The sequence below is a fragment of the Hydractinia symbiolongicarpus genome, chromosome 8, assembly GCF_029227915.1.
Source record: "Hydractinia symbiolongicarpus strain clone_291-10 chromosome 8, HSymV2.1, whole genome shotgun sequence".
Taxonomy (NCBI): domain Eukaryota; kingdom Metazoa; phylum Cnidaria; class Hydrozoa; order Anthoathecata; family Hydractiniidae; genus Hydractinia; species Hydractinia symbiolongicarpus.
In genome coordinates this window covers 28,811,463-28,839,093 of record NC_079882.1, presented here as the reverse complement: position 1 = coordinate 28,839,093, position 27,631 = coordinate 28,811,463, and the positions used below count along the sequence as shown (strand labels likewise).

The 27,631-nt window shown below is 34.9% G+C and overlaps 2 protein-coding genes across 2 annotated transcripts in view; both read left to right on the top strand.

The window, feature by feature from the left end:
• The first annotated feature begins 2,848 nt into the window (after positions 1 to 2,848).
• Positions 2,849 to 27,631, top strand: part of LOC130654183 (uncharacterized) — a 44,274-nt gene continuing 19,491 nt past the window's right edge. The window contains exons 1-7 of the mRNA XM_057456724.1: positions 2,849 to 2,867; positions 4,914 to 4,980; positions 5,558 to 5,866; positions 9,766 to 9,815; positions 10,277 to 10,556; positions 14,119 to 14,169; positions 15,560 to 15,697. Of these exons, the coding sequence (XP_057312707.1) occupies positions 4,914 to 4,980; positions 5,558 to 5,866; positions 9,766 to 9,815; positions 10,277 to 10,556; positions 14,119 to 14,169; positions 15,560 to 15,697 (895 nt within the window). The 5' untranslated portion in view covers positions 2,849 to 2,867. The remainder of the gene's footprint in view (positions 2,868 to 4,913; positions 4,981 to 5,557; positions 5,867 to 9,765; positions 9,816 to 10,276; positions 10,557 to 14,118; positions 14,170 to 15,559; positions 15,698 to 27,631) is intronic.
• Positions 22,218 to 27,345, top strand: LOC130654184 (uncharacterized). Its single transcript, XM_057456725.1, has 2 exons — positions 22,218 to 25,696; positions 25,824 to 27,345. Exon 1 carries the CDS (start codon positions 22,223 to 22,225, stop codon positions 23,234 to 23,236), a length of 1,014 nt encoding a protein of 337 aa, XP_057312708.1. The 5' UTR covers positions 22,218 to 22,222; the 3' UTR covers positions 23,237 to 25,696; positions 25,824 to 27,345.

Sequence of the window (27,631 nt, the reverse complement as noted above, 5' to 3'; positions counted from 1 at the left end):
AGCGTTTTCTTCTTTATTCAAATTAGATGGCGCAGCATGTTAAATTAGAAGCTGCATGTTACCTAAATCACACTGGGATGTTCTTGCTGGGATGTTTTTGCTGGGATGTTCTTGCTGGGATGTTCTTGCTGGGATGTTCTTGCTGGGATGTTCTTGAACGTATATTTGTTTTTTTATGCGCGTGGAGCCTATTTGTTTATTTTAGAGAGCGTAAATATTTTTAGATTTCCACTTATGACTTTTAGTCAAGTTCCGCTTATGATTTCCAGATTAAAAAGTATTTACCTATTTGCGAATTTTAAAAAAGATATTCTTTGGCAAACTGGAAATTAAAAACAGGTTGTGAGGCATGGTCGTATGTTGCAAGCAAAAATTTGTTCATTAAGAACCAAAGGCAGGAATGTTTACAGGGATGAAGGCCTTGAAGCAGGTAGCCTTGGACGGTACAAAACATAGGATCATTTGATACTCAGTTTTGTGAAAGGTATTGATTCACCAGCATAATTTTTGTTTTGCCGGAATAAAGTCTTGCTACATTAGAATTTTATTTCAAGGAGCCGTAACACATTCAGGAAAATAGAAGAACAAAACAACTGATTGAGCGATTCAAATCGCTTGCTTTGGTATATTTTTCAGGAGTTTCTAGGAAATATGACAGGACAACGCGCTTTCTTTGTAAGAACAATTGGATAAAGACACGACCCTAATATTTTGCCAATAAATTGAAACAAAATTTGTTTTTAAAACTAACAACTAAAGTTTAAGTTTTGTAACAAAATAAGAACAAACAACAATCTTAATTTGTTTTCGAAGCACCATAAAACTATCAAAAGTGAGAGCAAAGTAGGACTGAATTCTAAAAAGTGTGTAGTATTAAAAACAACGTATAAGAACAGATCAGGTGAAAGCGGGCGCGGAAAACAATAGAAATAAAATCTAAACTTGATTAAAAGAAAAACCAGGGTAATATTATCAACTAGTCGTTGCCCGTGCAAAAATCCACGGGTTCGCCCGTCCTTTATATTTACCCGTCGCAACAAAGTGGATAAAAATATATCGCAATGGGTATTCGTGCGCTCTTTAAAAATTTCTTGTTTCCGTTACGGGACGCGGCTTTCGCGGACACACAGACAAAATACGGCTATTACTATAGAGACTGTCTCATTCAAAAACGAATTAATAAATCGACTGGTATTTGCTGAAAAGTATAGCCTTAAACGCATGGATGAATTCTCATTTAAAGTTAAAAAAACATCCAAAAGAACTAAGAAAAATAGATTATTTATATAGTTTTCTGCAACTCTTTATTTTTATTGGGTTTTCAGCCTGCGTTTTAAACATGTTTTTTATATTTAACAAAATATTGAATTTCAAAGCAGTATCGAATAATGCGTAACACATTTATTTTTGTGCTTAAAATAATCTTACAAAGTCAATGTTCTTTTGACAAAATTTGATTTTGCTTGCACAATTCTCTTACAAGGAGAAAAATGTTTCCATTAAAAAAACTTACATATATATGTTTTTTTGTAATAAAAACATTCTTACATATCCAGAAGACAATATTACATAACTTTGTTTATTTTTTTAAATATTTTTATATATGTTCAAACTTTTTTTCCAAGAAACAATAATTACATTAAAAGAATACAACATACCTATGTTTATGTGTGATGTCACAAGTTGTACATAGCTCAACAGGACTTGTGAAGATTTACTCACTTCTTGTAAAATTTATTGCGAGGTTTGAGTTTGTGTTAGAAGGTTGAAGAATTTAACAACATTTTATAGAAGGTAATCAAAGTAAAACTCCCAGGTGAAGGCACCTTTTAATAAAATAGTTCAGATTTAGAACATATATCAGTAAAAAGACGCTGGTAGCAAAAGCACAAAAGTTTTTAACCATAATTTGATTTTCTTTACCGTATAGGTCCTCGTTTTTGCCTGTCAATTTTTTGATTTTTTTCACCCATGTGCAAGAATTCCATAAAAACGTTAACATTGAAAGTCATCTATACAGCGAAAAAAATGAACGAATACCTTAAACAATGAAGAAGTGTATTTTCCTCTTGTAGACCATTAAATTCCCTTTTACATTGTAAATAAAATTTTAATCAGTGCTTAAATTCTTCTTGTATTAGGGCATTTTTAGAGGTATAAGAAAAACAGATATAAATACGTAATCATGGTTTAATTGGATATTTGTTGTTTTTTATTTTGGAAAAGCCAGTAAGTTTAGCTGTAATGTTCACAACTTAAAATTTCTCATTATAGATAGATAGCCATGTTTTTAATTTGTTCTTGTTCTCAGTGCAAAAAAAGTTATTCTCTGATTTGAAAAGCAGTGTTTTGGATTTTAGATTATAGTTACACCATCTGCACTTCATATGCACTTTGTAGTATTTCGATATGATTGTTTATCATGTCGTGGATCTGAAGATTTACGTTTGGCGACGTTTCGAGAGATCCTTCTTTGTGGTATTTGATCTTTTTTGTGGTATTAGGTTGTTTATATTCTTACTATATTATTTTTTTAAAATATTGTAACTGCAGATTATTTAAAAATGGTAGCTAAATCTCTCATATGTTTAGTATCTAAGGGATCTCAACAACAAAAACAGTTCTATTTTGTCATTGCATTTAATAAGTATTATCTGTTAGTTACTCAATTGGGATTCACATCTGCAGATTGTTTCCTTCGTTATTAATATTAGATGGCGCAGCATGTTAAATTAGAATCTGCGTTGCGAATTGATACATCATGCTGAGATGGTATATTTCATAAATGTTTAATTATTCGAAAAAAGGAATATGAAAAGGAAGTAGATGTAAATGTAACTATTTCGTGACGACCTCGGAATAAAAAGGTTTTGTGTTGATTGATTGTGTTACTTCCACAAAATAATTGTAAATTAAGGTTCTCGTTTTTTGTTTGTTTTCTGTTTGTTTGTTTGTTTGTTTGTGTATTGTTTCTAGTTATTGTAGCGCATTCTTACGAAACCTTGTTATAAGTGGCGTGCGGTAAATTTTGTAAGTAAATCTACTCACATCTTCCTCTTTATGTATGTAATTTTAATTTTTAACAAAAACTTTTGCAAAACTTTTAAAAATGCCTTGGCATATGGAAGATTTTTGTAAAGCTAAGAAATATTATGACATATATTAATAGAAGCTAGATTGTATATATACCTCAAAGTATGATCTATACAACATTTACTTTTTTTAGATTGTCTTCTAAATACTTATTTTTATTTGCGAGAAAACTATTATATTATATTATAACTTACAAATATACACAGGGCAAGAATTATTAATAATTGCCATAGTGATTAACTTTTTTGTACCTTGATTGAACAACAACTTTGTGTTGTTGCTGATTTCAAAAATGTAAGTAACTAAATCTCGGGAAGTTTAAGTTCTGGCGGGAAAAATTTTTGTAATTCGTGATTTTAACGTTTCGAACAGCGGATATAAAAAGGTTATCAACAAAGCAGAACTTAAACTTTGAATGGGAATTTAAGTTCTTAATTAATGCTTTTTGGAATAATAAAAATGTTGCGCAAAAGAATTTTTGGTAGCAACTTACTTTGATTTTGACAGGTATTTCGTTGCTGTTACAGAGTTAATCGTAAGATATTCAAAAGATCTAAAATTCAAACATGGATTATTAAAAATAAATAATAATGACACCCAAAAAATTGGTCAGGCTAAACTTTCCGCAGACTAATTTTCGACGGCCTTCTTCGTCAAAACTTTTTCAAAATATTTGGTTCTTAATGTAAAATTTGGCAATACAGGTTTTAAAAGTGAGAGCTAGACATAATTTAATTAATTTTCCCAGGAACTATATTTTACGAAATTGGAATTTTGCAAGAATAAAATATTGCGAAAAATTAATTTTTTTAAGAGCTTTTATGTAGCAGACATAAATAAACTGCAAAAGCTGGAAATCGTGTATTTAATACATTCTGAACAAACAATAACTTTAACTAATTTTGGGAACAGCGAATCTTCAAGTAAATTTTGCAAAAACGGACATGACAAAAGCTCGCAAAATTAGTGAAAATTACTTATTGCGAAAGTCGATTCCCTTAAGGCAGTTTCACAAAAACTTCCCAGCCCATGATCTTTATTTTAATTACAATTTACATGTTTGCAACTGATTTTGTATTCAATATTCGACATATGACCCTTTTTTTTCTTTGTTTCTATATATCCATTGTACTTATTGCTTAAGTTGCGTTGTGTAAGTAGTTTTATGCTGAAACTGATACTGTACTAATATTGCGTATGACTGATCAAAGAAGAAGCAGAAAAATCATCTCTGAGGATATGACACATGTTTTTTTCTGACATGCATCATATTTTAGATATTACTCTAGTACCTAATTAAAATTTCTTTCTGGATATTGTGTCAATGGTGTCAATGCACATATTTTCGAATAGCTTTTTAATTTTTCCTAAACTTTCAATTTTTCGTTACAAATTCTAACAAAAAAAGCGAACGCACCTATTTCTTTATTGAATCTCTGTCATTTACAACAATGTAAAAAAATTGTTGGAGATACCCACAAGCAATAATTTACGGCGTTTCAATATTATACCCACGCACTTTAGACTTGTCAAAGTTTACTTGTCATAGAATCTTAGGTTATTTGTTTAGACCTGTACCCCAAACTGCGATAATTCTTTCTGATGATACTTCGCCAGGTGGCGCGTTTTTGTTCGACAATACAGACATCCCAGACATCGCAAAAAACAGCGCCCAGCGCATTTTTGACGCTCTTCATTGTCCCTGTATATCTGTGAAAGAAGAATGTAGTTTTCTTATCACAATGAGTGTAGTTTTCTTATCACACGTAAGGACGCTGGGGTTAGATATTGCATTGATGGAAAATCATCATTATTTTTAGATGCGCTATACTTTGGTAGTCACCTTATTATCAATATTATTGATAAAGTTAATCTATGGTGGGATTGGTAAGTGTTTTACTAATTATGTTTCGTCCTACTTTGTATTTAAATTTAAGAAATGTAGTTCATATTTCTGAATGCAATGTGAATGAAAAGCCTGGAAGTTTTTCGTGTACAATACAACTTGTACAATTCTTTCTTTCCGCTAAGAAGCTATATGAAACTTTAAAGGTAAAAAGCAATTTCTCTGCAAGGGATATCCGCTTACCGTTACTCCCCTTATGGTGCAGACGTCATTTATGGATGATCCCTGAGTATGTCTCAGTAATTTTTAGCGAAATTAGGCGAAACAACAACAATAAGTTCACAAAATATTGCTGGCAATAATACTGTGATAAACAACATCCTTAACAATATATTTCTATATTATACAGTTCCTCCAAAAATTGAATTTTTTTATGATTTAAAGAAATCTTTATTAATATTAAGTTTCAAAATTTCCTGTACTATCATTCATAGAAAACTGGATAGCCAAAAAAAGTTTTAAAACTTAATTAAGTGCTTTTTGGCCCCTTGATGTTCCGTGAAGATTATGTCTTGGATTACGAATCTTTCTATACTCTATTTTAAATTTCATTATTAGGAACCCCTGCGCAAGCCAGACAAACAATAAAAGCAAAAGTATTGTCCTTCTCTTCACTGGTTATATCTTGGTTAGATACTGATTTTGATGGGGACGATTTCACTTCATTTGAGTCAGTAGAAATATCATATCGTGATGCTGAAGATGAATCTGCTACAGTTACAACAGAATCTGGTATAGCCAGAACTGATCATGGAAAAATTATAACTGGACTTTCAAATACAATTTTTTATATCTTCTGGGTGAAGTATGTTAACCCAGGAGAGTTGGAAGCACTACCATTTATCGTGGGAACAAAGAATATAAACAGTAAGTTATTTTGTCCTATACGTCGTAGTGATCACACAATGCCAAGAAAAAATAGGAAATACTGTTTTACTTTTTCTACGTTCTTGTTTACACATTTCACGAGCCTGGCGATATTTTTCTAGCTCATGTGCAATAACTAGTTTATCATATAAACCGAGCATATATCACTGTAATTTGATATACTCAGCAGATGATTGTTCAATTTTAGTCACGGTTTGTGAAGGTCAACACCCTAAAAAAATTGTTGCAAGATAATATATGTGATCATGTATTTTAATTCATAATAATTTTTTTTTAATTAATGATAAATTATGCGCCAGATTGTAATTAATTTAAAAAACAAACAAAAACATTCTATTGTTAGCACCGTGTTAAGCGCTTAGAACAGGTAAACGGTGTTGCACAGGTGTATAGGAATAATACCCTTCTCCAAAATAACTTTCTTGCAATTTCGGTTCACATGGAAACACATTAAACAGCCCGTTGTTACCCTGTCCAGCTAAAAGTATCGCTTAGCAAGTTTTCGTAACAGTAAGAAAAAGTGTAGCTAACTAAATGTGTTTTGCATAAGGAATATTGATTAATAATTTTTTTGTATATAGCCAAATTGCATTGCCTACTTTTACTTTATTGCCAGAGGTAGTTAAAGAGTGAGCTAGGTAGTCACAACCCGAAATAAAAATAAATAACAGTATACCACACTGAATAAAAACTCTTAAAAGATAGGAATTTATAAGGATAGTGGGATAGCTATCTAACTCCCTGACCTTAGCAAAATGATTCCTAAAATCTATTTTTGTAACCATAAATCTTAAAATTAGTTTGTTCAAAATTTAAACATTGCTAAAAAACGATATATATATATAGATGAAAACATGCAAAAAAAACTATTCCTGTTAATACAAAGTATATCGAAGAGAAAAAGGTTAAAGGAGACCTACAAAACCTGACACCATCACTTCCAAACCAATATGGCTGTTCGTCGCATGTTTCCGGTTTGGGGGTAATTGAATTATTTTTTCAGTAAACATCACACACTGTACGTGAAAAGAATTGTAACTCTGATTATGTATTGTTTGTTTTTTCATTCTCTAATGCTATAGAGTGGTCACTTCTAGAGGATACCGTAAATCTCCAAATAAACGCCCGGAGCGTTTATTTAATTTTCCGAGTTTTGAGGGGGGCGTTTATTAGAGGCAGGCGTTTAAAAGAGGGAGGCGTTTATTTTATTTCAGTTATATTTCTTTTACACAGCAGTTTAAAAATCATCTTCTTCTTCATCTTCATCTAGAAGATTACCAGGATCATTCGCATCCTCCATGTCAGAATCGGTAGGTTCAAATGGGTTAATTTCATTAGCATCGGTATTATTTACCACCTTAGTTTGATCTTCCAAAACTGATACACCGGCAGAACAAGGTTGGGTACTTTTGAAGCAATGAATCTTGTTGTCTTCACTCACGTCGTTTTTTAGATTTAGGGCACAACCTTTAAATGAATCAATGATGAGATCTTTTTTTATTATTTCCCAAGAGCGTAAAATCCATTCTACAACTGTGCGTCGGGGGCTTGTTTCATGTTTCCTCCTACCGTATATTGGTGGACACCATTAGCCAACCATTCATCGTACATATCAGAAATAAACCCTTTAAATGGTTTATTCCAGTACACATCTGGGGCATGAATGTACTTTGTACACCCACCTGGAATTAGAGCACCTTCGACTTTCATTTTTTTCAATGAAACTTTAACCTTGTTGGTCATATGAGCTTCGAATGTATCCCACACAAGAAGCCTTTAACCGAAGGAGAAAGATCCAACAACTTGTTTGCACCACTGTAGCGTAAGTTCCTCGTTCATCCTACCATTTCCTAATGATGCAACGACACATTTTGTTTTGAACTCTTCATTTAATGCAGCTGACTCTCGTTTAGCTCCGGAAAAAACGATATATGGTTTCAATTTGATACCGTCTGCTTTGGCAGCTAGGCAGACAGTAACGCGAACCTTTTCATGACCAGTTGTTTTGAGCATAACATCTTTTTGACCAGTTTTGTTGACTGTAGTGCTGCTTACCATATCTGCCCAAACTGGTGTTTCATCCATGGCTTTGATATTGGAAGGGTTAAATTCAGCTTTCATATTCAATCGACGGATATGGATGACGAACGCTACCAACTTATTGATAAGTTGCGCTGGGCCTTTTGGGCCATTGTTGTTCGCCGTCTGTAAAAGAAGGCATGTAAAAGTTCATACAACAAACCCAGCTTAAAATTTTTTGGGTAAGGGAATTGACATAAACAGTATAACGTGAAAAACACTGTAGTTTTACATGAGTACAAAGGTATTAGTGAGCAGCAAACCCATTCTAAATTAACGTTTTGGTTCAAAGTAGAGCTCACCTGCACGAGAGATGATTTCTTTTCATAAATTTCTGCAACCACCCACGACTTGCAATAAATGAATCTTTCAAATCGTTATCTTCTCCACATGTCTCGTTAAACATAGACTTTGGTTTAAACATGATGAGTTTACTAGAAACACGAAGCATATTACCACGCCGTTCTACCTATTCATTTTAGAATATCATCCTTCAGTTGTTGGTCAGTTAACTTTCTACCACCACCCTCGATCCTCTGACGTTTGTCTTTCATAACTACAATTTTTTCCTTGTTTTGACGCCATTCTCGTACTCTTTTTACCTCAATCTTGAATTTCAATGCAGCACTTCTGTTTGAATTTATTTCTGCAAACGTTATAACTTGTTTTTTAAATTCCATAGAATATGTATTACGTTTCTGTCCCTTGTGGGATGTTTCTTGTGAAGCCATCTTTGAGAAAGAAAGTTTCGAATATTTAACGGGCTTAATGTTTGCAACATTCGAACATGTTTTAGGTTCGAATGTTTTGAAAATAAATGATTGAACTTTTTATTTACCAGTAAACGTGAAGACTTTGATTTTAACATGGCTAGAGTAGAGTCTTTTGGTAAGTATCAGCTTCTTCACAGGGTAAAATACAGAAGTTTAATACGTGGGCATCATGTTTACAACGCCAACTGGACTCCCGTTTTAAATGAAAAACTGATTGCTAAACCGGACAGTAGAGATGAAGCCTTGAAAAATGATAAGTTTGCAATTGGAATTTTTAAAGAAAAGGATGGGGAAACAGAACCGGTTGGGCATGCCCCAATAGAATTATCAAGTCTCCTTCATGATTCTTTGAACGCTGACCCAAACAACTTTATAAATGTGACAGTAATGAGTAAACGTAAGCGCAAAATTGGTTTGGCCGTTCCTGGTAAATTTGATTGTTTCACCAAATCAAAACGGATTTCATGTGTGTTGGACGAGAAGGACACTTACAAAACCTTGGAACTTGCTCACCAAAAAAGTCTTTATACCGGAAGTTTCCTGTAATTTCATAAGAAAAAATATCATCATTAATTGGTTTCTCTTCCTTCTCTTGTATCATCTATAAGCTATTACATAATAGGGGTTGACCTGTTTGCCAGTAGGGATTGTGTTGCTGTAAAGGATGTCTTTTAATAGGAAGTCTCACTCTAATTAAAGGGTGGAGGATGACAGTAATGACACTGATATAAATACAAAATACATCTCTACATTATTAATACCTGTGTTTTTATAAATAATCAAAGTTACAATTCTCTTAGCATGAAGTGTGTGATGTTTACTAAAAAAATAACCTAGTAACTTTCTACAATTGAGTTCTTTTGTCGGTCGCCATGCTATGCTTACTCCATGGCGGTAAAAAAACATGTAACGGTATTATTGAAACTTTTTCACTCGCGCCTTTTCGTTGCGACCGCACGAGTTGATATTGTGGAACACTATAGGGACACCAAATACTTTAATTTAACCTACTTCATTTAACTTTAGAACGTGATGATGGTGTTTATGATCTCCTCCTAAAGGCAACTCCAACGAAGGTAAATCGATTTATATTTTAGAAGAAATGTAATAACCTAATAGATTTTGTATAGACCTGATAACAGCCTTTTTAGCATAATTTAAATTTTTCAGATATTCTCATTAGTCTTTGCGCACAAGGGTTGATTTTTTTAGTGTTTATTTTTACTATATACATTGATAAGGAAAATAAAATACAAAGCGAAATTAAACATTCTTGTGCACATGTTGACAATTATTTGAATTTAACCTTTGTTCACAAATCGAATTGTTAACCTAGATGTCTAATGTTCTCTACGTACAAAACACTGAAAACAATTATATATAGCAAATAGCACGATGCACAAGGGACATGCAATGAGACGGTACAACGCATAAATCGTTACGCACATCATGGATTAAATGTTCTAATAAAAATATATCATTACCACTCTTCTTTATACACTTTGCCTAATTTCCATAATACGCTTATGTTTTTTAGCAATGGGATTATGGTAACACTGCATGGGAAAAACTTTTTAATGATGAAACAATCAACACTGGTTTAAACACAGGATTTGACAACCAAGATGCTTTATCACCATTTGCATCAAGTCAAACTTACAATCGTTACCTAGCAGGAATGAGACCTGCATCATCTGGCACAAAATCTTACTGGTATTATTATGGCACTCACCATAGGTCCTTAAAGCAGTTGCTTGCAACGCAAAAATATTGGGAAAGCAAAAATATTGGCAACTTTATGTACATGTATGGACCAGGTTGGTATCATGCTTGCGCAATGCAATATTTCATAATAATAAATGAAGGCAAAAGGTCAAAACTTTTAATCTTATCTTTGTTCTATACCTGTTAGGATACACTTTAAATTAATACAGGAGGAATTAAAGTTTTGCGTTAAAATGTGTTACAAAATAATTCCAAGTATACAACATCATACAATTTTTATTTAATAATCTGGCATTTTAGAAGGCTAGCCCATGTTTAGTGTCAAATAAGATCCTACATAGAGCTTTCTATGACTTTATTTAACAGTTATTTTTTGTTAACAAAATTTCCTTTTCCCGCATTTCGTTCTTTTTTTTATCAAACAGCAAAAAAGGTGTTAAAAATTTAAGTTGCTGCAATAAAACATTTAACGTAGAGCGATTGTATATTTAGTTCACAATGCTGTTACATATAGGGAACAAAGCTACAAAACTATGGACAAAAACTGACAAGATAAAACCAATCCGTCTTCGTGGCCACGTGGTTGCGTATGTATATTCTGGTGATCACATGAACGCTCCGGCCTAACATTAAACGGCACGTTGCAGAAATACGTTAAACTAATAAGGTTTCTGATTGGTTAACGAAATTAAAGTGCGGCGCGAAGGGATTGAAAGGCTTAATACTCCGTCACTTTGCTTACTTTAAAATGGTAGCTTAATACTTAACTTTCATAGGATAGGACACCCAGTTCAAACATATGCGTGAAAACACATATACATGGTTTCTATAAAGAAATATATTGACAATAAAAGGCTGGTTTACATAACATATGTAAACATAATTTTAGCAATAGTTTCCAATAATGAAGTGCATGCAACAAAGGGTGAGTGCAAAACATTCCGTTAAAACGAATCAGCTGATTAAAGTATTTGGAGAGAGTACTATGCCCTACCATCAATCTGGATTATAGGAAATTATATTGCGCTTTTTATCCCTTACAAAATAATTTTTTGTCAATTTCATTGAAAAGAATAGTCAAACAATCAATTAAAACATTTAGTTTGAACGAAATAGACTACAATAATAACAACTTTAATTGATGGTGAATTTATCCGGAAAATAATTTATAATAAAGCATTACTATCAGTATTATTAGTTATCCAGAACAGCCTTTTTAGTTCCGAATGGTTTTGTTTTCAACGGAGATCCTGCGAAAGGCATCCTGGTGGATTTAAAGCTCCCATTTGAGCTACGGAAGGCGTGTCTTTTACAGCTATCGATCAACAATCGATCAACCAACCGCCTAATACATGAATCCTATTAACATGTTAAACGTTACGCAGAAAAGATCTTTTCACACTATTGCAATCTCTGGCATTACTGCACCAGTCGCAAACGCTCAACCACGAGGCCACCAGTCGGGAAATTTATGCTGGAAGTCAGCCACTAAAACTTTGGCATAGAAATTTTATAATGCTTTTTGAACGAAAACAAAACGGCAATGTAAAGAAAAAAATGTGTACTTATGGTTATAAAATATATTTAGGAGTCTTTTTAAAAGTAAAACAAGAAGCCCTGGGTGCTCTAAGAATTTCCGCGCGCTACCAAAATATTTGATAAAAACCTGCTAATTCGTTGTGTTATTGTGCCAAACATTCGAAGGGGTTTGGTGCATGAAACTCTGAACATAAAGCAACAAAAAATACAGCCTATCATTCATGGTTGAAAGTCTTGCGATTGAAACGTTTATGGTCTTAGAACGGCATTAGTTGACAAAAAATCAAAATTTTGATGTGACCATTTTTCAGCATAATTTTTTTATTAACTGTGTCAATTTATGTCGAAAATAAAGCAGTTTTAATTTTTGGATAAATTTTGACCTGAAATGACATTTAGGTGACAAAAAATCAAACTTTTGTACAGTCATCATTTTCAGCATACTTAATTTGTTAACTGTGCCAGATTTAGCCGAAAATGAAGTGGTTTTAATTTTTGGACCAATTTTGGCCTAAAATGGCATTTAAGGTGACAAAAATCAAAATTTTGATGTCACCATTATGTTCAGCATACTTTATTTGTTAACTTTACCAATTTTTGTTGAAAATGAAGTAGTTCTAATTTTTGGACCAATTTTGGCCTAAAATGACATTTAAGGTGCAAAAAACAACAATTTTGATGTCACCATCATGTTCACCATACTTTTTTTGTTAATTGTGCCAAAATTTGTCAAAAATAAAGTGGTTTTAATTTTTGGACCAATTTTGGCCTAAAATGACATTTAGGTAACAAGAAATCAAAATTTTGATGTCACCATCATGTTCAGCATACTTTATTTGTTTACTGTGCCAAATTTTGTTAAAAATAAAGTAGTTTTAATTTTTGGACCAATTTTGGCCTCAAATGACATTTAGGTAAGAAGAAATCAAAATTTTGATGTCACCATCATGTTCAGCATACTTTATTTGTTAACTGTTCCAAATTTTGTTGAAAATAAAGTAGTTCTAATTTTTGGACCAATTTTGGCCTAAAATGACATTTAGGTGACAAAAATCAAAATTATTATGTCACCATTATGTTCAGCATACTTTTTTTGTTAACTGTGCCAAATTTTGTCGAAAACAAATACCAATTTTGGCCTGAAGCATCAATACTAGACTTTCCAGTAGTTAAGGAGCTTGGGTACGAAGTTTACATCTGTGACGGACCAACGTGAAATCCCAGGGTCGATTTTTTCTCAAAAAATGCTCCGAAAGAAAAAAACGACGGTTTTAAAGAATTTCCTACGCCTTCGGGCGCGGAAATTCAAAAAATCGACTAATTCACTAAAATGGCAAACTCTCATAAAAAACAACAATAAAACAGTTTAGAAACATAAACTTAAGGCTGCTTTTACAAATGAAATAGCTATTTAGGCCGAACAATTTTGGTAGAAGTTGTTGTTGTTCAGTCATTGATATTGAATAATATAGATATTATGATGTCGTGAGTAAGCGAGTTTATTCTCGGCTACGGCTTTACGGAACTATTGAAACATAAATGCTACAAAATTACACCCTACTCACTTAAATTATAGTTCAGAAAGAAAAAGCTTTCCTCATGAAAAAAAAATGCTATTTTTTAAAAGTTTTTAAAGCTCGTCGCTACAAAATCGCCATTTTGATTTTTAATTCCCGCAAATGCTTTCAGAAAGCAGAGTACGAGGTTGTTGTTTTTAGCAATCCTTACACACTTTTTCTATGACGTCGTCGGAAGTTTAGAATTTGTCTAAAATAATGCTTAAGATTCAATAAAGTTAGTTCTATAACGAATTATAACATTTCAAAAAATTTTTAAATAAAATTTTCTGCTTTTTACATAATTCGCATAGAAAAGTCCCAAAGTTGCCCAAAAATTTGAATGCATTTTCTCTTTCTTAAAAAAATAATTATGCGCGCGTTGTATTTGGATAATCAAGGAAATCTCCTCTTGACAGTATTAAATAATTTATCGCGTGCTTTATTATTAGAAAATCAAAAATGTGGACAAAAAGGGTTAGGACAGAATAGTTTTTAGAGACGAGAATTTAATCAACTTTTACAGATAAATGAACAAGATATCTATAACTTTTTTTAGGCATACCAAGCTACCATGGTTACCACCATAGATTAGCTTACAATATTGGAAGTAAGTAATATCTCATTGGTGCTAGAAACAACTTTGCTTAACACGACCTTTGTTTAGAATTAATTATAATAATGCGCAGACTGTGTTCGTATGTGACAGACAAAGTAGATGTGTTCATTTATTTTGATGTAACCGTTAGCGTCAGTATCTTTAATTTAATTGATGTGTTCGAAAAAAACTTTTATCTCCTTCTGTAACCATTTGCCAAAGGGGCATGATTCTCTATATTTTCTTCATTAGGTAACACGGCTAAACAAATTTCTTGTGTGTACAGCTGACGTCAGAAAAATTCCTAAAACAACTTAAATTATTTCCATTTGTTTTCTGCATTTTACAATAAGTTTATTGACCAGTCCATTATATTAATAACGTGAGTTTGTGTTTGCGACATTTACTTTTTCTCCTTAAGAATAATTAATTATATCTCAGTTGCTAACCAACAAAAAAGTTAATTTGACGTTATGTTAATAAGTAAGATTGATGTCAATAATTTTTTTATTAACTTAGTTAAGCCACTGCATTTTACTGTAAATTTTGATTAAAAAAAATTGGAAACGGGTAGTTATACATGACGTCTTCTCCCGTATGGGTAACTAAAATAGAACCAATTTCCTACACCTTGGTTAACTCACCTCTTTCGTAACAGACAAGTTGATGACGTCAATGAACCAATATATATCTCAATATCTCTGTTACTGTTGCCAAAATTACACGATGATTTACATTTTCTTGAACAACTTTTTAAAGGCAATGGGTATACAAATTATAAAAAAAAGCATTTTGTATTTTAGCGGGTCTTTGCTGACGTCAGCATAATTTTAAAACCCCTATATCGCCAATTAATTTTCTTAGAATATAGTTTTGATCTTCATACATTATTTTTGGTATGAATCATCTCTAATTTACCAAGAAAACATTACTTTATCACTAAATTATTAACCAAACAGAAAAAATATAAGCTTTTTGGACGCTTTCTTAGCCAAACAAAAAAATCCAGTTTTTTGAACTGCAGCGAATCAAAGAAAAAATATAAGCCACCAGAACTGAAAAAAGGAAAAATTGTACTTTTTTTTTATAAAAATATAGCATATATAGCTATATTTTGTGTAGATTAGGCAATCATTTATTTTAAATCAATGCATCCAACACGTTTTGCAAAATGAAGTGTCAGACGTGCTAAAGTCTCCTTCTATCTTTTAGCGGGTGAAGCCTTTTTACTCATAGAAGCGTAAATTATACTTCAGTTTATTACTGAACACAAAAAAGTTCTGCAAATATCTGTAAATTAAGTTTAGAACAAATGTGTTGATTTAAGATCAACATGATCAAATAACAACCAAGTGAAAAAAGAAACTATTAATAATCTCCATACAAACATCTCTGTTTATAGATCGTATAATGTTTGGTTGCTGGCATTCATATGGCCAATTTGATTATTATTTCGGTTTTGGGTTGAATAGGAGCCCTTACGTAGGCCTCATCATTGAGTTGACTACGGCAGCCGAACCATACTATGGCTATCTACTAGGTAAGTTCTCTTTTCCTCGTGTGAAGATATTGATTTGATTTGAGCGTGTACAAACCACATGTGACAGGTGTATATCTGTGTCATCTGTCTCCTGTTGGCGTTGTCGATGTGCGCCTTTGTGGTAGCTTGGTCTACCACATTTGTTTTTGTTTTTGTATAATAAGTGAGTATGTGTGTCCAGAGGGAGAGCAGATATGAGATTTTAACGAGTAGACAACTGTATTTCTAAAAACGAAGATAAAACAAAACTTTATAGCTACCAAGACTTATTATTTTTCGCCCTGTTTACATATGGAGCCCTCGGAATTTATACTTTGAAGTTTGTAACGATCCAGAACTCATTCTGTTCGTAATTACTTGGTACCTATGATTGATTTTGTTTACATAACAAAAGACGAAACACTGAACTTGGATATTTAGAATTATTAGTCCGTTATCAAGCTCAACTCTACTTGATAGTAACTATCAATGTTTTAGTGAAGTAATACAAACATTTGATGCTACTGAAAGGAAGTAGGTGTATTTATTTCCTCATTTCTGACTGAAAACGTACTTTGTGTTTGTTGTTTGGCTTGGGGCCTAGCTACGCATTTTTGGGAAGCGACTACCACGAGCCCATTCGTCCTTGGTCACACAAACGGCATTCGTTTTCTCCAGCGCGCTTTTGCTTTCTCCCGCGGTATTGCACCTGACACTTGACTCGCTGTTTCTCGTCTGAATTGCTGTTGCCGTTCGTAGATACTAAAAGTAGCAACCAACAGTAACCAGCAGTAACCAGTAGTATTTTGAAGTAACCACCACAGAACCACCAGTATTTTTAAGTAACCACCAAAGAACCACCAGTATTTTGAAGTAACCAACGGAGAACCAGCAGTTTTTTTAAGTAACCACAAGAGAACAACCAGTTAAATAGATAAAACGAGATAAACGCAACTATCGCTTCGAATGTGAAAAATTTTATAATGTACACAACAGCTCATGACCCATTTTTCTGAAATGTTTATGTCTGGTGTGACTCGGGCTTTATGCAACAGTTGAGACAGAAGGCTTTAAAAACCACACCCGAGAATTAACAAAAACAAAATTAATATTTTAAATAGCGAACTAATATCTGAATTGTAGACCAAATATAACGAAAAACACTATACGGAGGAGGGTCCAAATTGAGACATTGTTTTCCTGTGGTAGACGTTAAAGTTCGAATAAATTGAATGAATTAATAAATGTTTTGAGAAAAGAGAAACATCGTGGCATCCGGCAGACAATATACGTTTATTTTTCTCACATGGTTTCTGTTCAAGTAAACAAACTATGCTTTCCATATGAATGTTTTTTCATTGAAACGTCATCATCATCATCATCATCATTCTCGGCTAAACGTCTGTTTTCCATGCTAGCATGGGTTGGACGGTGTATATTAATGACCCTCTTCCAATCTGATCTAGACTGTGTTAGATCTAAACTTAACTTCCTCTCTATCAAGTCTGTCCTTATAACCTCCTGCCAAGTCTTTCTCGGTCTGCCTCTGGGCTTTGCCCCTGGAACTATCAAGCCTCTACACTTTCTTACCCAATTATCCTCCTCCATTCTTTCCAAGTGCCCCAGCCAATTCAATCTTCTTATCTGGATAACATCTTTAATTCTACGGAGACTTAGCCTGCTTCTTAGCTCATCTGAACTCTTTCTGTCTCTCAGACTGGCATTACACATCCACCTAACCATTCTCATATCATTCCTTTCTAAACGGTCAAGATCTTCCTGCTTCACTGCCCATGTCTCACTACCGTACAACATAACACTTCTTACACAGGCCTCATACAACCTACCTTTTAGCTCAATTGACAGGACTCTGCTAGTCAATAAAGGAAGTAACTCTCTAATCTTTTTCCAAGCAGAACCTATCCTGCAAGTAACACTTTTTCCAACATACTTCATTGCCCAACATATCACCTAAGTAACAGAAGTTCTTAACTATCTCTAACAAGCCACTGTTGTACATCATTAAAGCTGGAAATACTTCATTCTCTATAATCTCACCTTTGCAACGCTTGCATACAAACTGTATGCTCTTAACCTTCCACTAATACTACTGCACTTCTTATGTACCCAATGCTTGCAAGTCTGACAAAACATTGAGTTACTACCAACCCCTTTCCTGCAAACTCCACAAGGCCACTTTCCAACTACAAGGTCACACTTGGCTGCAATGCTACTTATCATGACTTTAGACTTTCCTGTCTTTACCTTCAGCCCTTTCTCTTCTAGTCCTTTCTTCCACTTCTCAAACTTTTCAACTAATTCTTCCATCGACTCTGCTATGAGAACCAAATCATCTGCATACAATAACTCCCATGGACAACCTGTTCTGAACTCCATCGACAGCGCTTCTAAGACTAGAATAAACAACAAAGGACTAAGTACAGAACCCTGATGTACACCAACATTTACACTAAATTCATCACTAAGTGAATCGTTAATCCTGACACGACTTCTAGCATTGCTGTACATAGACTGTACCATCGTAACTAGTCACTCATCCACACCTAATTTCCTCATAGCCCACCAAATAACTTTACGTGTTACATTTTATTTCAAAGAATGAACTTTAATCTGAAAACACTATTTTTTTCTGTTCTTCTTGTTTCCATTATTAACTCTCGTGGTGCGGATCCCGTATATATACGGTATAGCCACGGGCGTTTTACAGGCCCGCCCAGCTGCGTCACATGCAACTTCAACAAACTGGTTTTGCTCAGATCTGGTAGTAAGACCAAAACACTGCCCTTTGAAAAGAAAGTCGGAGTCTAAAAGCGCTATGTTGTGAAATTTCGGCCCTACAAAATCAATAATTCATTCAAAAATTCTCTCCGCAAATTTTGTGAAGTCCGAGATTGTTGGTTATGTCATGGGCGGTCCGTTTAATAAAAGTTGGTTAATTCTGCGAATTTTATTCCTACTTTCGAAAGTTAATCTTCGCAGAATCCATTTATTGAACCTCGTAAAAACAACTTAAAAGTAGCTGGTTAGTAAGAGCAAAGTATAAAAAAGCCCTGGGAACTAGGTGCCCTTTTATTTCTATTTGATAGTTTAAGGTCATGACGTGTTGTGCAAAAAATTACAACACCTTTGCGTCGCTGTTGCTGCCTTATCTGGAGTAAATTAATAATAACTGCTTGTTCTCTTGTGGTTACTTAAAAAAACAGCTGGTTCTCTGGTGGTTACTTTAAAATACTGGTGGTTACTGTTGGTTACTGTTGGTTCCTACTTTTAGTATCTACAGTTGCCGTTCTAGTTTGGACTTATGCGCAAGCGAATTTTTGGCTGTGATTGATCGAGGGGTACTTCTCGCCGACAGGATTACTACTGACAAGCCTAAATTTATAACCTAGGACGTGGTTATAATGATTTCTTCCATAGATGAGCTCCAAGATGAGGTAGAGCGTCTGTTAAGGAAATGTCCTCCTGAGATAGTGAAAGTGATCGCCACGGAATGGAAAGTAGACCCAGTAGATGGAAGGGATAAAGGTGCCCTTCTTAGAGATATGCAACAACTTTTGGATGACACTACTGATGTAGATCAAAAGGTTAATCTTTTCCAGGGGTTGCTACCATTGCTTCCTGCTGACTTACAGCCAAGGTTGAAGAAGCTCCTCAAACTAGACACTGCTGTAGTGGCAGGAGATGTTACCCCTGATTCGAAAAAACTTGACAAGGAGGAAGATGGTAGTCCTGAAAAGACCAGGGGAGAGGAGGGAGCTACGGCAGCCCTGGTCAAGTTGCTAGGACTACAATCAGCAGGAACAAGCACCTTCAGGAAAGAATGTTGTATCTCTGGAATAACAGATGACAATAAGAAAATCAATTATATTAGCCTATGTAAGGAAGTAGGAGAAGCAAAGAAGAAAGGGTTCAAATCCTTAGAAATAGTTAGTGCTATACGAAAAGCAATACCAGCTGGAGAATTGCGAACATACCTAGACTCCTTCCCAGTTATATCACTAGAAGAAACACTGACGCTTATCAGAAGTGCGTACAAAGAAAAATCGGCCACAGAGTTGTTTTGAGAGTTAGACAATTTGTGCCAAAGAGAAAATGAAGATGGGCCAGTGTTCTTGTTCCGAGCACTTAGTCTACGTCAAAGAATTTTGAAAGCATCAGAAGTGGAAGGAGAAGTACAGTACCACCGATCACAAGTTGTTGCTGCCTTTATGCACTCCCTGAGAACTGGGTTACTACACGAACCCGTGAGGATGCATATGGCACCATTCCTAGATTAATGGAAAGATCCACCGGACCCACTGCTGATGTCTGAAATGAATAAAGCTCATGATGAATTCAATGAAAGGGTGAGTAAACAAAATGATTCTCGGGATTTCAAAGTGAAAGCTAAAGTTAATGATGTATCGAAGATGACATCACAAAAATCCGAATGGATAAACCCCAAGAGAGAAAAAGTCGTGGAAACACTTTTTGTGGTAACCAAAGTTGGAAAAGACAAGGCTGCGACAGTTGTGAAAAGAAAGGGGGAAGTGAGCAATGTACCCACTGTTGTAAATGTGGTGGTGAGAATCACCAATCAAGACACTGTCAGATGAAGAAGTCGTCAAACGAGAAGAGACTAGAGAATCGAGGCGACCTCTAGTCTCCAGAAAAACGAACTCGTCTCTCATTTTTTGCAACTACTGTGTAAATAACAATTGTCCATCTGAAGCAAAGTTGTGTTCGGGTTGCCATGCGGTGAAATACTGCAGTAAAAGATGCCAAGAAAATAATTGGAAAAATCATAAAGTTCTTTGGGCAGCCATAAAACAGTTGGAAAATGAACAACAGAGAGAAATTGAAGAGAGATTCGTATTTACCAGTGAAAAAAGAGTTGCACCATGAAATGTTGGATTCAGTCAACAGAATGTGACTCCCTTTGGGATACTGGAGATATGGTTAGTCTGCTTAGTAAGCAGTGGTTGGACAGACAAGTGAAAGACTATCATCTTGGAAGTATATATCTGAATTATTGGGTGAAGAATTGACAGTAGAGACAGCTAATGGTACGAAAATCCCATACCTGGGTTATGTGCTATTAGATTTTCAGATAAAGAATAGTTCTGTGCTACAAGTACCATTCCTTGTAACAAATGAAGATATTGTTCAACCAATTGTGGGATATAACGTGATTGCGGCAGTATTGAATCAGGAGAACCAGGCAGTAGATTTTACTTTGCCAAGTGAAACATTTCCAGACCTGAAAAAAACACAACTTGACGCACCGAGTTCATACATTCTAACGAAGGAGGAAGATCCTCCGATCAGTACTGTGAAATCGATGAAGCCTGGTGCACTGATCAAACCGGGCGAAACCATGACAATACCGTGCAAACTGGAAACAGTGGTCATGGAAAAGACAACTCCGGTAGTGTTTGAACCAATAACTAATCATCCCTTTGAAGGTGTTTTGCTGTTGAAAGAGCAGATCTTATCACTTAAGAAACGAACAAGGGTCAGAACCTCCATCACTATCACTAACATATCAAACACTGATGTAAAAATTCCTGGAAGAATGTTACTTGGAACCTTACAACCAGTTACATCAATGACTCCAGCACCAGTAAAGTTCAAAGAGTTCGCAAAAGAAGAGCAGGATTTAGATACAAAAGATAGCCATATTAGGAATTTAGAGAGTGATCCAGCCTTAACCACCAGGGTCGAATCAGTTGAAATCGATGCCAGTATTCAGGAAAACGATCGAAAATATCATCAACAGTTAAAAAGAATTGATCTGGAGTCCTTGTCAGACAGCCAACGCAAAATAGCGGAGAATATGCTGTGGGAACAAAGACATGCATTTACAAAAGATGAAAACGATATAGGAAGTGCTACAGGCCTTAAGATAGACATCCGAACAACAGATGAAGTTCCCGTGCAGAGAAACTACATTTCAGTACCACGTCCCTTGTACAACGATGTGAAACAACATTTACAAGATTTACTGAATCGTGGATGGATTGAAAAATTGAAATCTGCCTGGTCATCACCTGTAGTGATAATAAGAAAAAAAGATGGAACCATACAATTATGTTGCGACTTCAGGATACTGAATAAGAAAACAATTGCAGACAAACACCCATTACCACGAATCCAAACATCCTTGGATAACCTTGGTGGAAGCCAATGGTTCTCAGTACTTGACCAGACACGTGCCTACTACCAAGGATACCTGACAAAGAAAGCAAGAAGAAAACAGCGTTTGTGACGCCGTGGGGATTGTTTGAGTGGGTGAGGATACCCTTTGGATTGATGAATGCGCCTGCAGGATTTCAAAGGTACATGGTACAGACGTTTGAGGACATTCGCGATATGCCCTTCCTTATCTAGATGATGTTATCGTTTACTCTCGAGGTTTTGACCAGCACATTGAGCACATTAGAAATGTGTTACAACGACTGAAAGCAAAAGGTATCAAATTGAACCCAAGGAAATGTGACATGTTCAAGAATGAAATGAAATACTTAGGAAGAATTGTGAACAAGGATGGTTATTCACCAGGCTGCCTTGAATGCCTTGATTGACATTGTGACACAACCACCAATTTTGGCATATCCTAATTATGATGATGAGTTTTTCCTACACGTAGATGCTAGTGGACTGCGACTTGGTTGCATTCTCTATCAGAAACAACATGACAAGACGTGCGTAATAGGTTACGGCAGCAGAACCCTATTACCGGCTGAAACCAAGTATCACAGTAGTAAGTTAGAATTTTTGGGCCTGAAGTGGGCAGTCACGGAGAAATTCCGCGAGTATTTAGCCTATGCAGATCATTTCACCGTGTTTACTGATAATAATCCACTGCTGTACGTGCTGGAATCAAGCAAGTTGAACGCTAATGGACAAAGATGGGTATCCGAACTTTCAGAGTTCAACTTTAGTGTGCGGTATAGACCTGGTATTATTAATCGCGATGCTGATTGCCTTTCGCGGTTGCCCTTGGGTATTGAGAGATACGTTGCTGATTGTACGGAACAACTTTCACAAGATGCCTTCAGAGCAAAAATGGCCGGAGTAAAGGTGCAAAGCAGTAACAACGAAGCATGGAGGGTAGGATTAGGTGCTGTTAACCTATCTTCCTATGAACCGTTGATGTATGGCGAAGAAGATAAGATCCCATCTGCTAAAATGGTCGAGCTTCAACAAAAAGACCCTGATATCTCGGTGATGATAAATGTTCTGAAGAATAGCTCTGATGTGCCTAAGGATAAATTATCACCCGCTGTTCGTATCATGTTGCGGGACCGTCGGAAATATTTTCTTGACGACAAAGGTCGACTAAGGCGGAAAACTGGCGACATTACCCAGACAGTTCTTCCGAAGATTTTAAAGCCTCTTGTGTACCAACACCTACATGTCGACATGGCCACCTTGGTGCTGATCGAGTTAGCAAGACTCGAGTTAGCAAGACAAAGAGTTTACTGGTCTGGAATGTATAAAGTATCTGCGAATTTACCAGACACAAGTGACCGTGTATTTCCCAAAAGAAACCAATGAGGGAACCGCCTGCGCCACTACAAAATATTATCTCATCATCACCTATGGAACTGATTGCGATGGATTATCTCCATTTGGAAACCAGTAGCGGTGGATACGAATACATCCTGGTCATCATGGATCACTTTACACGATATGCCCAAGCATATCCAACACGTAATAAGAGTGCTGCAACAGCAGCAAAGCACTTATATGGAGAATACATTCTACGATTTGGATTACCATCAAGACTACTGCATGACCAAGGACGAGAATTCGAAAGTCAGTTGTTCACTGAACTACATCGCCTATCTGGTGTACAAAAAAGTCGAACCACTCCTTACCACCCACAAACTAACGGTCTTGTGAAGAGGATGAACAGGACGCTGTTACAGATGCTGAGAACACTTGGTGAAGTTGAGATCGAAGTGGCACACAAGCCTGAAGAGCAAGCACCGAGAAAAGAAAAGCTGCCGCGAGAAACAGACAGGGTCGACAGCATCAATCTGGACAACTTGAAATTGAAGATAGAGTTTTGATCAAGAACGTAGTGGAACGTGGTGGACCTGGAAAAATAAGAGCGTATTGGGAACAAAAGGTTTACACAATCAAAGATATTAAGCAAGGGGGAGTAGTATACACTGTCCAAAAAGAAGACGACCCATCAAGCCGACAGAGAACGGTAAATCGCAACCTTCTTATGCCATGCCGGAATCTGATACTACAGGAAGACACACCAGTAGCTAGGGTCAAAGGGAACACATTGAAACCTGAGCTCTCTGCTGCAAAGCCGTCTGCAGTTACGACTCAAAGTAAACGTCGAGGAATGAAGTTAAACAGTTCTGTATCGACATACGACCAAAATGAGATTAACGAGTCCCCAAACAACTCGGATGATGACGCACTCGGCCCTGCAGATTTCCAACAGCTTTCCAATTATACACGGACTGAACATGTTGATTTCACAGTTCAAAAACCTCCAAACAAGATTGAGGAATGTGACAAAGATCAGAAAGTACAGTTGGACATTGCAGAAACTTCAGCAGGTTAAGAATCCTTAAAGGACGGGGAAAAGGATGTGTCAACATCTTCCATGGAAGAGGATGCGTCAACATCTTCCATGGAAGAGAATGCGTCAACATCTTCCATGGAAGAGGATGCGTCAACATCTTCCATGGAAGAGGATGCGTCAACATCTTCCATGGAAGAGGATGCGTCAACATCTTCCATGGAAGAGGATGCGGCAACATCTTCTGGAGAAGACATACACGAGGATGAGAACAGATATAGAGGTGACCTAAAAATGACGATCAGGATTCCGTCAGTCAGCGAGAAATCAGACCACCACCAAAGTTCACCTACAACACAATGGGTGATCCAGCTGTTAAGCAGATTGGAGTACAACGTCAAACTACAAAATACGTTCTGAATCCTCAAGCCAAACCTTTCACTCAATCAATTGGAAATGTTTATCAAGTTGGACCAGCAGTGTGGGTGTGAGTCCAAAGGGGATTGCGATGCGCAAAGGGGGGAGCGCTCGAGATTGAAACATCATGTAGTACAGCATGCGACGTGCGAAAAAAATTACATATTGACTAAACTATTAGGCGTTTTACTTACTCCTTAACTGATTGTTTGTTTAAAAGACTGTTTGTTTCACATACACAAAATAAAAACGAAAAAAAACATCGAAACTGTACATATTAATAAAACATTCTCGTTGTTTGCATTAAAGAAGAATTGTCACTTTATTATACATTGATTGATTGATTTTTGACATTTGGTTTTTATGTTGGCTACAAGATAATGTTATAAGTCGGTGGTCTTAACTGGGTTGAAACAGTATTTCTACGATGAGAGCTGTTATTTCTATTAAAATGTTTGGAACATTTGTTAAATAAGGGGAGAGTGTGACAGGTGTATATCTGTCTGATCTGTCTCCTGTTGGCGTTGTCGATGTGCGCCTTTGTGGTAGCTTGGTCTACCATATTTGTTTTTGTTTTTGTAAAATAAGTGAGTATGTGTGTCCAGCAGGAGAGCAGATGTGAGATTTTAACGAGTAGACAACTGTATTTTTAAAAACGAAGATAAAACAAAACTTTATAACTACCAAGACTTATTATTATTCGCCCTGTTTACACACACATGAAAGATTTTCCGTATTACACAGTAAATGAAGTGTTAAGATTTTCTTAAAAAATAATATGCCTAAATTGCACAATTACTTATGGGGGTTTTGTTAGGAAAAATGTTTTATTCCCAGTTTAAAGGTTTCGTTTTATCACTAAAAAAAATGAGAATTTTATATTAAAGTGAACAAGATGCAGGCGCTGCATAAACTATCTCGCTATTAAAAATGCACAACTATGAAACATCCACAATGCGACCCAATTCTACAATTTCTGCTAACAAAAATACAGCCTATCATCCATGGTTAAAAGTCGCGCGATTGAAACGTTTATGGTCTTAAACAGCATTTAGGTGACAAAGAATCAAAATTTTGATGTCACCATCATGTTAGCATACTTTTTTTGTTATCTGTGCCAAATTTTATCGAAAATAAAGTAGTTTTATTTTCGGACCAATTTTGGCCTAAAATGACATTTAGGTGACAAAAATCAAAATTTTAATGTCACCATCATGTTCAGCATACGTTTTTTGTTGACTTTGCCAAATTTTGTCTAAAATAAAGTAGTTTTAATTTTTGGACCAATTTTGGCCTAAAATGACATTTAGGTGACAAAAATCAAAATTATGATGTCACTATTATGTTGAGCATACCTTTTTGCAATTGACCATTTGGGACATTTAGTTAGTTACGAGTTGGAAACCTATCCTCGCAGGCGAGATAGTAAAAAGAAAAAAAAAAGTAAAAATAGTTACCAAGATGAGATTCGAACACACGACTACTCCCGTGTCGGTGCTCAGAGAGCCAAAAATTTCCATTTTGGGACGGACGGCTGTATTTGAATACTCCTCGCAGGCAAGATAGTAATTGTGTAAATACACAATTACTATCTTGTGTAAATACATTTATTTGTTAAGTTAGATTACAAAAAATAAACTTTTTTAAAAAAAATAAATTGTCTAGAGTATAAATAATGCAATAATCTAACCTAACAGGAGAGCTAGTCAAATAGATAAATCTAATCAAGAACTAGCCCCCCTGTCAACAAAAAAAAAATAAGATAGACATATATATATATACGTAGTAGAAATAAATTAGACAAAACAAACAAAAAAAAAAAACACAAGAAAAACAAACAAAAAATCAATAAATGAAATAAGATAAACAAAAATTAAACAAAATTAAATAAAAAAAAAATATAGCTATATATATACAAAAAATGAATAACTAATTGAACTTAAATTTAAGTGTAGCAAATAAATTATTAGTTTATATATATTCCTTATAAGTATTTACTTAACAATTGATTTGTAATTATTTTTTTGCACTGGTTTTTGGATAGTGATGACAGCTTTTTATCACTGTGTTGGTTATTAATTGTATTCCAGCAACGGATTGATTGATATTTTATACTATAAATTCCATACCAAGTGGTACTAACATTTGGAAGTATTAGGTTATTGTTTGATGCATTTCTAGTATTATGGGTATGAGTATTTGTAACCAGAGTGAAAATGCCTTGCAGAGATTTAGGCAAATTTTTATGATAATGATCATACGCAAATAAAAAGTCTTTCAGCTTAATTGTGTCAGGAAAAGTAAGTATTTTGGATTTATTAAATAATAGAGAAGTAGGGCTGTTTGCAGGTTTGAAGTTCATAATTTTAATTGCTTTATTTTGAAGGGAGATAATTCTATTCAGGTAGGTGCTTTTGTTATGTCCCCATATTTGACATCCATAAGTTAGATGTGATGAGAAGATAGCATGATATATATTAGTTAAAATATTATAGGAAACATAGTGTCTTATTTTAGATAATATCCCAATGGATCTGGATAGTTTTACTTTAAGATTATCTATGTGTATATGCCATTTTAAATGTTTGTCCAGAGTGATCCCTAAATATTTAATAGATTCAGAAGGTAAAATTTTATGGCCATTGATTTTTATTTTGATATCATAGTCAATAGATTTGTTTGGATGGGTAAAGAGGATGATTTCTGTTTTACTAGCATTTAGGGATATTTTGTTGGCCCGGAGCCAGTTGCAAAGGAATCTTAGATCAAGGTTTAATTGCTTCCTTATTGATTTTAAATTATCACTAATTGTCAGTAAGTTAGTATCATCTGCAAAATGGTGGACTGTTGAGTATTTAATTGCATTGTTTAGATCATTAATATAAATTAGAAATAGTAAAGGTCCAAGTACAGACCCTTGGGGTACTCCTATTGTTATATTTTGGACATTTGAATCAAAACCATTTATTGAAACATATTGTTTTCTGTTA